The following is a 12178-nucleotide window of genomic DNA, read 5'->3' on the forward strand; positions in this document are numbered from 1 at the left end:
TTGACTGCTCCCGCAATCCCCTTTTTTACATATACCAATAGGACACCATCAATATCCAACTCTAAGTCACTAATTTTATTAAACCACACATCAATTGCTCTCCATTTGTTTACCACAGTCCCACACCTACGATACGGATGCATCTAGCAACCATAACATAACCTAAACATGCATATTTATAGAAGCACATTACAAATTTACCATTTTAAGAGCAATATACAATTCACCGTGTAATTCTCAATTACAACTGTTAACATTGCAACACTTGGATCTTCGGTCCTTTCATATCAATTATTACACATATAGTCAAAATCAATTTAAATTTGATAGCCACACAATGGTTCTCTCATTGAACCCATACCCAAACTATTAGTGTGTCGGTGTGATACCCGATCCAATATGTATTGGAACGTAACACTCGATTTAATATATGTGTCAAAACGTGACACTCAATCCAATATATGTGTCAGAATGCGACATCCGATCTAATATATGTGTCGAAATATGACACTCAATCTAATATATGTGTTCGAAGCGACACCCGATCCAATATCACAATCACAATGCATAATCACAGTCCACAACACTAGTTCACATACTTGCACAATCAAGTAATCAGGCTCATTGCATGTAGTTGTTCACAAATAATCATTTCATTCGTTTTATTTCACTTTATTGCATAAGTGCGCATTACTCAAACATTTCACATGTAACTGTCACTATGAACACCCACCCACATATTTATATGGATCAATAGTCTAATACTGGACCCCCCGTTGATTATCACAAGTCTTAGGATCTCACTCTAATCCAACAACTTCCTTACACATTAACTTTATAAGGACCATCAACCATATCAACAAGAAGTATTAAGGTTAACAATCAAGAACTATACTATCATCACTAGTAATTCGATAGGTCATGGTCCACCTAATTCATTATAGGCTAAGAGATATGGTCATTTTAAGTTGACCTTAGTTTAAACTCAAGTCTAAAACTAAATCGAAAAGACACTTTTAGCTCAACTTTGAGATAAGAGCATAGCACGACCTTAATTCACAACTAATGCACTCGTATAATAAGGAATTGACCCTAGTATTATGATGAAAGAGATTCATATTCCTTTACAGCAGATATTTTTAGTAACGATGGGCTAGGCCGTTATAGAGACAAAGATGATATAGCTAGTGGGCTCTTTTTGAGAGGTTGTACTAGCTAATAGGGAAGGAGCAATTCAAAGCACAAATCAAAGTCTCGTGGGAACAAGAAGAATGTAGAGTGTTGGGGCTGTCACAAGAAAGGACACTTTGAACGAGATTGTCTTATGTCAAGTCCAAAGAAACGGCTAGTGCATCTATTGTTGAAAAGGTACATGATTCTAACGATGAATATGTACTAATAACATCATGCAATAGGATTCTATGACAACAAATGGGTGTTAGACTTTGGTTGTACTCTACATATGACATTCCGAAGAGATTGGTTCAACAATTATGAGACAAATGGAGGAATTACAGTAATGGGAAATAATGCAACTTGTAAAATATTTGGCATTGGTTCAATTTGAGTTCGCTGCCATGATGAAATCTTGAGGACTATTATAGAATTCCACTATGTTCCTGATCTGAAGAAGAATTTGATCTCCTTAGGTACTCTGGATAAACAAGGTTACAAGTACATAAGTGAAGGAGGTACAATGAAGGTGGCTAAAGGTTCTTTAATCATGCTGAAGGCTAAGCTAAAGGATGCCCTTTACACACTAGAAGGAAGCACCATTGTTGTATTTGTTAATGAATTTGTAATGACAAGGCAAGATTATGGCACATGAGACTGGGCCATATGCGTGCATGAGGACTGGAGATGTTGAGTAAACACAACCTTTTGAATAGTGAGAAGATCAGCACACTTGAATTTTGTGAGCATTGTGTCCTAAGAAAGCAGAAGATTGTCAGTTTCAGCACTGGCAAGCACAAGATGAGAGGGGTACTAGACTACATCCATTTAGATTTATGAGGTCCCCCTCAGCTTTCATCAAAGGGAGAAAAGAAGTATCTTCTCATATTCATTGATGATTTTTCATGAAAGATTTGGGTGTGTTTCTTAAAGGCAAAAATTGATTTTTTGAAGCATTTAAAGAATGGAAGATTTTGGTTGAGAATCAAATGGAGAGAAAAATCAAGTATCTTCGCACAAACAATGGCTTGGAGTTTTGCAGTAAAGAGTTCAATAATTTCTGCAAGGTTCATGAGATCGTAAGACATAATATGGGAAAGCACACACCATAACAGAATGGAGTTACTGAGAGGATAAACAGAACTCTTCTTGAGAAGGCTCGTTGTATGCTCTTATAATCCAAAATGTCCAAAGTGTTTTGGACTGAAGTAGTTCACACTGCTTCTCATATTGTCAATCGATCTCCAGCATCAGCGATTGACTTTAAGACTCCGAATTAGGTATGGTCAGGTGAACCCTCTAACTATTCATACATGCGAATATTTGGGTATCCATCTTATCATCATGTTAATGAAGGAAAGCTTGAACCAAGGGATAAAAAGGCCATATTCGTAGGGTATGTAGATGGAGTAAATGGGTAAAAACTTTGGTGTTTGTCTTTACTCAAATTTATAGTTAGTAAAGATGTTACCTTTGATGAATCCTCTATACTTGATCTTCATAAAATTTATGTGGAATTATCAAGAAACAAGAACAACGAGCAGGTAGAGCAACCGGAGGAGCTTACCAAGGAAAAGGATCAAGAGACTCAAGTTGATGAGTAAAAAGATGCAAATCTTGAAGAACATGCTATCAATGAACCATACACAATTACGAAGGAAAGGGACAAAAAGAAGATACAGAAACTAGAACGTCTTATAAAGCAGCAAGAAAATCTGATTGCATACGTGTTCGTAGCTGCAGAAAAAGAGATTAAAGATCTTGAGCCCTCTTTGTATGTTAAAGCAACTTCTTGCAAATATGCTGCACAATGGCGGTTAGCCATAATGAAAGAGGTGGATTCTCTTCACAAAAATGAGACATGGGTCTTAATTGAAAGGCCAAAAGGGAAGAAGACAGTTGGATGCAAATGGATCTACAGAGAGAAAGAAGGTATTCCAAAAGTGGAAGATGCTAAGTTTAAGGCGAGATTGGTTGCAAAGGGTTTCAGTCAGAAGGAGGGAATTAATTATAATGAGATCTTCTCTCCAGTCGTGAAACATAGCTCAATTCATGTGCTACTAGCATTGGTTGCACAATTTGATTTGGAGCTTCAATAGGTTAATGTCAAAATTGCTTTCTAACACGGTGATCTAGAAGAGACAATCTACATGGATCAGCCTGAAGGTTTCCTAGCTGAGGGAAATTAAGATCAGGTATGCTAACTAAAGAAGTTTTTGTATGGTTTGAAGTAATTCTCTAGACAATGGTACAAACGTTTTGATGCATTCATGACTACACATAAATTTTTTAGGAGTGCATTTGATAGCCGTGTGTACCACAAGAAATGTCTAGTAACTCTATGATTTATTTACTGTTGTATGTTGACAATATGCTTATTTCTACTAACAACATCACAGAGATAAATATTTTGAAGAAACTGTTGAGCAAGTAATTTGACATGAAGGATTTGGGAGCTGCAAAGAAAATTCTTGGAATGGAGATTTCAAGAGAAGATGGTGTTGTACATCTTTATCAAAAGAGGTACATCGGAAAGGTTCTTAAGAGGTTAAATGTGCAGATGAGCAAACCTGTAAGTACACCGTTAGCTTCTCATTTTAAACTTTCATAGTTACAACTACGTTAGTATAAGGATGAAGTGGAGCATATGTCAAAAGTTCCTTATGCTAGCGCAGTTAGTTGCATTATGTACGCTATAGTGTGCACACATTCAGATATTGTTCAATCTGTAAGTGTGCTAAGCAGGTACATGGCCAATCTAGAAAAAAGGCATTGGGAAGCTGTCAAGTGGATACTGAGATATCTCAAAGGAGCTTCTGATGTTGGCCTAACCTTTCGAAAAAGTGAAGGTATTTTAATTCTCGGTTATGTGGATTCTGACTATGCAGGGGATCTTGATAGAAGAAGGTCCACAACTGGATATATTTTTACTCTCATTGGCAGTGCCATTAGTTGGAAATCGACTTTACAGACAATTTTTGCTTTGTCTACAACAGAGGCAGAATATATGGCAGCAACAGAGGTAGTGAAAGAAGCTATCTGATTGAAAGATTTGGTGGCAGAATTGAGATTAGTTCAGTTTGAATCAACTCTGAGATGTGATAGTTGAAGTGCTATTCATTTGATTAAAAATAAAATATTTCATGAGCGCACCAAACATATTGATGTCAGATTCCATTTCATTCGAGATATCGTTGAAGAGGGAGCTATCAAGGTCTAAAAGGTTATCACAAACAATAACGTTGCAGGCATGTTGACCAAGATAGTTCCACTTACCAAGTTTGTACACTGCAAGAACTTGGCGGGAGTATGCATCAACTAATGCAACTCTGTGAGAACAACTACTAGCTGGAGCTAGTGTCTTCAACAAAGGTTTGATTCTTCTTATTTTTTCCAACAGAATTGCCCAGTAAGCTTAGAAGTTTTGGCTGGAGTTGTCCATGCGCATGCTCAGAACAAAAACCATGGTGGAGATTGAAAGAGTTGAGGTTGAAGACAAAATCAAAAAATTTTAAGAGAAAGTTGAAAATGGAGAATCTTGCCAAGATGGAGATTTGTTAAAATTGACAAGATTCTAGATAAATTAATGTAGCAACTTGGTAGGTAAAAGTTTGATAAACTTTGGTTTAATGTAGCAACTTGGTAGGTGAAAGTTTAGTAAACTTTGACATCTTGACAAGAACGTGATGTCATGGATGACATCAAGAGCAAGAATTTATTCCTATAAATAGGTAGCTCTTAATTCATTTGAAATACACCTCTCATCCCATATCTCTCTTGTCTTCTCATATTCTAAAGCATTTGCAAAATATATTAGAAGAGTAGAGAATTGATAGAGCAATTCTTTTAGATGTATTTGGGATCTCTCCCCTTCATTGTTAATATAAAGGCAGTTGTTCTCTGGTGGACGTAGGATCATTCTGATCAAAACCACGTTAAATATTGTCATTCTTCCTTGTTCTTTATATTTTCACGTTTCCGCTAACATAATATGTGGAAGCCCATCAAAAGTATCACCTACTGCCCCTCTCCTCTCTCACCTCTTTTATGCAGACGACCTTATTCTCATGTCAAAAGCATGAATAGGAACGTATCCCTATTATCAATAACTGCCTCAAAAAAATTGTTTTCTCTCCAGCCAAATGATTAAACACTGTAAATCAAAAAAAAAATCTCCAAATGGTGTACTGATAGTTTCATTCAGCTAGCCTCCAACACTCTAGGTATTAAAAATTCTGCTTTTTTTGAAAAATACCTGGATTTTCCTATACTTTCCCACAAAACCAAGCATACTGATTTCAATTTTCTTATTGACAATATGAAGAATAAGCTAGCTGGTTGGAAGATTAATTTTTTATCCCCCGCTGGCAGTCTCACCTTCACCAAAGCAACCTTGAATACCATCCCCAGCTATGTCATGACCTATTTTAATCTTCCTAACTAATTCTTCATTAAATAGACAAAATTCAAAGAGACTTTTATCTGAAGTAGCACCACTAATAAAAGGAAAATGCACTACATTAACTGGGACCAAGTGGCTAGGACCAAGGTGAAGGGTGTTTGGGAATTTCAAAGCCAACCTCCAAAAATAAGACTATGCTAACTGTCGCAACTTGGAGATTGCTTTCTAATTCTAATTTGCTTATGGGTTAATTGCTTAGTGAAAAAAATACTCCCACCCTCCCTAGTTGAAACAATTCTCCTTCATTTAGAACAACGTTATGATAGGTAGTTGAAATAATTGCAAAAAAGGAATTAGATGGAATATAGTAAATGGCAGTAAGATCAAACTTTGGAATTTCAACTGGACCCCATCATAGTAATCTATGATCCCTCATCCATGGCCCCATCAATAAATATGACGTCCAAAGAAAGGTTAATGAAATTTATTACAACAATACTTGACAGTTGGAAAATCGTTCGTTCACCTTTCCAAGGGAAATTCTTTAAAACAATTATACAACCGCTATTGTAACCCCAAATCTAAGTACTACTGATAAGTACTGATTTTATGACTTGGTCTCTTAACTCAAATGATATTTTCTCAACCGCTCTGGTCTATAATCTCATTCAATCTGGCACTCATCCTCACCAAAACTACCATTGAATTGGAAGCTGCCCACTTTAGAAAAGATCAAGTTCTTCTTATAGCTTTTTTTATCATAATCGAGCACCTACAAACTCCTACCTCCATCACCTTAGTATCTCTCCTATCCGCCACTGTACTATTTGTAACCTCGAGTATGAAAACTTAACACACATTTTTTTAGGTGCAATATTGCTCGTCGTTTTTGGAATGAATTTAATATCCAGATTCCTGATACAGGAACCAATTGGCTCCTTAACTTAAGAAATTTCGCCTATATCCTTAGAAATCCTCTTCTCAGATGGTCGGGACTACTACTTTCCCACTGCTTTGTGGCATATTTGGAACGTAGTAATCCCATATGAGAAGAGGATTTCTAAGGATATAAGCGACATTTCTTAAATTAAGGAGCCAATTAGTTCTTGTATCAAGTATCTAGATATTAAGCTCAAATATTGCTCAAAAATGCAGATTTGCACTGAAGAAGATGGAGAATTTTCAGATTCCGCACAACTTTAAAAAAGGGAATGAAGTGGCTCATATATTAGCAACTGGAGGACTTAAGAAAACCACACCAAATGAAGTTATATTTTTGCAGGCATCTCCACCTTAGATTAAAGATACTATGGATCAAGATAAATTAGGAAGATCTACTATTAGAAAGGCTAATCTTTTGGACTGTAACTATCTAGCCAAATTTGGCAATGTTAGTATCTTGAACTCTAATAATGTACTAGCTAACTATCCTATGGAAAATGTAGAAATTATTACGATGATACTAGAATGGGACAACCAGTAGATGAAATTGCCTCCCTTCCAGATGTAAGGACTATCTAATTATATATATAAATATTCTCTTGTTGAAAAAAATAATGAATCATTATTACCACATTTATATATTTTATCTTAAAGTTAGTTTTATATTAATTTTATAATTTTTACGGAGAAAAATTAATATATAGTAACTAATGAATAAACTAATAGAGTGAAAGTAATTTTTAGTTATCTATTATTTCAAAATCTTTTATCTTATTTCTTTCAATCCTAATTCTCACGGAAGGATTGATTAAATAAGTATATTTAATCAATGTCATAAAAACACGACATTCGATGAAAAATACCATAAAAAATTGAGATAAAAATCGTTCAAACGACGACATTTGATACAAATATCACAAAAATTAAGATATTTATTTCAAATGTCATGTTATTAATTGCTAATTACACCTAATATTGAAAATCAAAGTCTTATTAAATTAAATTAAATTAAAAAAAATACTGAATGATAAATATTAGTAACTATATAAGTTTGAAACTAATTAAAATTAGTTTAAACAAAATATTATAACTAAATAGATATTCTTGATTCATGCTATAAGAATGACGCAATAATTGTCTCAATAGCTATAAACTTATTGTCAAAACAAATTTTCGTAACTAATCATAAATTTTACCACATTGCTACAAATATAAACTTGTGGATTAATTTTTGTATTTGAAAAATATAAAATCATGATTTTGAAAATTTTGGTATTTCAATCTCATAATTTCAAATCATGAAATAAAATCGCATGTCCAAACGTTGAATTCATCTCATAATTTCAAATCATGAAATGCAATCGCATGTCCAAAGGCATACTAAGTTTCATGTTCAACCAAACGCCAGCCACATATAACATGACGGGAGAGTAGAACCTCTTAATTACCACTGCATGAGCTCAAACCTTTACCAGCTGTTCATGTCTAAATTGTCTACTTCATTATGTAGAAGATCACTTGCAAATGACAATAGAAGAGGAAAACCCAAATGGTAAGCTACCTGATTAGGTGTAAAAACTTGAACAGTGCCTCATATGTTACATTCTAGCTCTAGAAACTACACAGCAGTGTGGTTTCTTTTTAAGTCCACCACAATTACACTAATGTTGTCGCGGCTATTCCGGCCTAGAGCAAGCCGTGTGAGCAGCGCTGCTGCTGAGCATGCACTTCGTGAAGAAAACATATCTCCTCTGCCATCACCTTCTACCAAAGGCCTGGAACTAAGGTCCCCAGCTGGATCTCTTTCTCGAAGACACTCTCTACCCACCGCACACGCTATCTCACTTGATATAACATCCCACAAGCCATCACTCGCAAGAATCAAGCACTCATCCTCCGCTTCCCTTTTTGTGAAGGTCATCTCCGGCTCCGATGTGATATATGGCTTTAAATAGTTGTCGCCTGTTTGCAATGAAAAATAACAGGAATAGTCAAATATACAACTACCCTGGTGCAAATTTACATATTACAGCATCCTAACAAGGTTGATCAGGCATTGGAAATAGACTAACGAACTACTATGTTGGTATCGGTACCACACTCCCCATAGTAAAACTTTTCCGCTCAAGTTGCATCATTGCGAAGCATCAATGGAAGTTCTATAAATCCATTCAGGGCAACATATTTCTCTTACTGAATCATAACTAAATAGTTCTCAATTTGTCCTTCTCTAACCTTAGAGGGAAAGTACCCATATACTTTGATGCATAAATGACTACTCCATAGATCTATAACCAACTTACCCAAAGATCTTTCTACTTTGTCGTCTTGTGTGCAGAACTGTCTTATGTGTAAAATTGAATACGGACGTATAAATAGTGTTCTACCAACATGCACAATTGCACACCATGGACATCCCAAATAGAACCTTAGATATGAAACCTTCTATAAACCCCAATTGATCTCTTGTACATAACCTTAAAAGAGATACAGATCCTCAAATGTCCGATGGTTAAATTGCCTGAAATTCATTTATTCTCTACATCCTCTTCTCTCTACAACTAATTTTCTTCTTCAAGAAGCCAGGGTAAGTTAGGCACTTGTAGCAGCAAATATGTAGAGGTTTCGCCCAATTATGCACTACCATTAACGGATGGACAGTCTTCTCTGTCTCCAATCTTTTGTTCATGCCTGATACAAGATATGTGCCCTAATTTTTTTATTAGTTAAAAGCAGTTAGGGATTTTCTTAGCTCAACTTCTCCACAACAAAGGGTTGCGGCTTCCCTATAGAAGAGCAAATATTGTTGCTTGAAGAAGCAACAGTAGAACAGTCGGTGCTGAAGGCAATCTACACTCTTAACCCTTGAATAAGCATGCTGCTAAGAACCCTTGAAATGAGCATGCTGCTAAGGAAGGGATAATGTACGTAACCGGAAAAACAAACAAAGCTACAGTTCTAATGCCAGTTTCCTTCATCAGAAGTGGAAATTTGGCGAGATATTAAGCTTTTACTGTATGTATAGTCGACTACTTACAAGTAATATTTCCACTGGCAACTGCAATTATGTCATTGCACAGAGAAACATGTTCTGCAAAAGGAAAAAGAAGTTACCAATTGCCCTAGACATGGAAAGGATTCCTTCAACTCGTGCTCCATCTGCAAAAACAACTCGACCTCCGCATGCCTCTATTCTGGCACGTTCTTCTTGTTTGTCTGGCTGCAACAGAAAGTCGCATTACTTTTAATTAGGACAAATCATTTTCTTCAAGTAGTGATCTACTACATGATTCTTTCATATGTTCTCTATGAAGTAATTAATATTTAGACTCAGAGAGACTACAGACGGTAAATCATGAATACAGCCATGCTCAATCATCAACTAGCAGAACTTAATGTAAGCTCTCCTAGTACTAGCTCTGGTTAGGTGGCGTGTTAGCCTCTTAATGTGCTTTATAAATAAAATACTGACAAGTAACGTATATTTAACGACTTAAAAGGAACACAGCATGTTTACTTGTCTAAATTTTTTTTACTAAAATACATCTTAGTAGTCCAGTGACTGCAGTCCTGCCAAGCGACACATACCTTATGATCATAAGAAAGAGGGATTGCACTTCCACTGCGGCTAAGAACAGCACGTGAGTCACCACAGTTTGCTACAATGATAGTTTCATCCGTCAAAACTGCCACCACTGCAGTGGAGCCCGTCGGTTTCAATGTGCTCGGTGGGAAGCCACATTGATAGCCCACACTACCACATTCACTGCATATGCATGATGCCATCTCGTCTATCCTCAAGAAGCAACTTTTCAATACTCTTTTCCATGCTTCCTCCGTCCTCTGCCCTTCCAATGGTTGCTGTCTTTCACAGGGGCTGCTGCTACCACCCATGTCTACAACAACGCGAATCAGCTCTTCGTCTAGTACCACATGCATTCTCTCTCTACACATTGAAGCTACCTGCATAGGCAAAACGGCTGTCAGCTGATCTACTGTCGTCTTCGAAATTTATAAGTACAATCTTTCATTTGATTTCAAGTTTATTTAAGGACTGAGGATGGGAAAAATTATACTGCTATTTGTTCTCTTTTTGCGTCACTTCTTTAAATTTTGGCTGATGATTTCTTTATATTTCTCATGTTTGTTAAATTCAACTTAGTTTACACAATTGCTAATATAAAGAACTATAGAGAACATGTGAAGAGCCTAGCTAACAGAATTCCAACTTCCAAGTGGAGTAATTTTCAACCTTAATTAATACAGTCATATATAGAATTGTTATTTGTTCCAATTGTGCATTTCTTCATATACCTTTTCTTAAGAAATTTCATGAGGTGGGGTTATGGAAAAGGTAGAGCGTATGTAGAACTACCACTTACCTTTTTCCGAAAGACCACTCAAGCAAATCAAATCAAAGCAGTAATAAAATAAAATAGACTCCATTATTTTATAAAAATAAAATTTATTTAGCCACAATAATGGATAGATTTCTTTTTACAATTTTAAGCTGAAAATATATATAACCCAAAAAGATTAATGAATTTAAAAAGAATTATATATATTTATTAGGTAATAAAAATGAAAAGTTTAATTAAACATAACCGTAGGGTTTACATGGCGTCCACCATGTCCATCATAAACAGCGAAGAAATCAACGGGTCGGCGGCGATTAATCTCGGGTGAGCAAAGATTAGGTCGAATTGAAATTGTATCTTCCATTACACGCTTCCTTCCAGGTATAGAAATTGATCCAACCAGCGGCCTTGTCGCTACTGCCTCCGATTCCATCTTCTCAACTTCACTAATTCCTTGCTCCAAATATGATAATAGTATCGGCTGCTGCTGCCTTCTCACTCGGAGTGATCGTCGTCGTCGTCGTTCAACATTAATCCAATTGTTTACGGTAAACGTAAGGTACAATTTGTGTATACGTATAGGTATATTTGTTGGGTTGTAGCTCCTATTTCGACTTGTTTCCTTTCTATAGTATCATCAGTATCCCAACTCTTACATACAACTACTAGAGTGACAAAAAATGCTGAGAAAGGTGACTAGTGCTGTGGAAACAGCAGTAGCTTCATCTTCTTCCAGAGATGCCCGAAGCAACCACTTTGACACAAGGAAGCGACACGTTTCGTAAATGACACTTTCCTTTTCCCACTAGTTTTCTCCACCGAGTCGACATAGCTGATATTTTTTCCCTTTTGGCGCCAGATGAATGAAACTAACTTCTAGTGGTTCACAACAAACGCATACTCATTTCAATCCAAAATAAATCAAGTTTTTAACTTAAATACGTCTTAAGAAAAGTATTTATTTTTATAAATTATTAACTTAATTTTTAGTAAATATTTTTTAAAAAGATGGTTTTTTATTTTTTTTTAAAATTATGTAAAGTTCGTTTTATTTAAATAAGAATAAAATTAGAAGAATATCATTAATATTTTATTGATTATATGAAATATTACTTACTTTGATACAAATTTTTTTAAAAAATACAATTTGTTTTGAAATTGAGATAGCAACGACGTTTGTTAGTGAAAAAATTTACTGTAATAATAATTCAAAGTTGGAGTAGATATTAAATTTACGTAGAAACAGATTTTCAATTTATGGTAAGGCTATTTAAATTGAACTAACCAATAATTCAAATCGAAA

General features: G+C 35.5%; 2 protein-coding genes across 3 annotated transcripts; one reads left to right on the plus strand and one right to left on the minus strand.

Annotated features, from left to right (window-relative positions):
• Positions 1-3613: 3613 nt before the first annotated feature.
• On the plus strand, positions 3614-4216 carry LOC129894605 (secreted RxLR effector protein 161-like). The gene is made up of 2 exons (XM_055970297.1): positions 3614-3745; positions 3800-4216. The coding sequence occupies exons 1-2, from the start codon at positions 3614-3616 to the stop codon at positions 4214-4216; spliced, it is 549 nt and encodes a 182-aa protein (XP_055826272.1).
• A 3625-nt stretch (positions 4217-7841) lies between these two features.
• On the minus strand, positions 7842-11749 carry LOC129896942 (probable protein phosphatase 2C 75). 2 transcript variants are annotated; one of them, XM_055972943.1, is made up of 4 exons: positions 11135-11749; positions 10106-10480; positions 9632-9737; positions 7842-8479 (listed from the first exon to the last, which is right to left on the minus strand). In XM_055972943.1, the coding sequence occupies exons 1-4, from the start codon at positions 11306-11308 to the stop codon at positions 8136-8138; spliced, it is 999 nt and encodes a 332-aa protein (XP_055828918.1). In that variant the 5' UTR covers positions 11309-11749; the 3' UTR covers positions 7842-8135. The 2 variants fall into 2 exon arrangements, with proteins under 2 accessions (XP_055828918.1, XP_055828917.1); XM_055972942.1 differs by having other exon boundaries at positions 11123-11749.
• Between the last annotated feature and the right edge of the window lie 429 nt (positions 11750-12178).

The sequence above is a fragment of the Solanum dulcamara genome, chromosome 7, assembly GCF_947179165.1.
Source record: "Solanum dulcamara chromosome 7, daSolDulc1.2, whole genome shotgun sequence".
Taxonomy (NCBI): domain Eukaryota; kingdom Viridiplantae; phylum Streptophyta; class Magnoliopsida; order Solanales; family Solanaceae; genus Solanum; species Solanum dulcamara.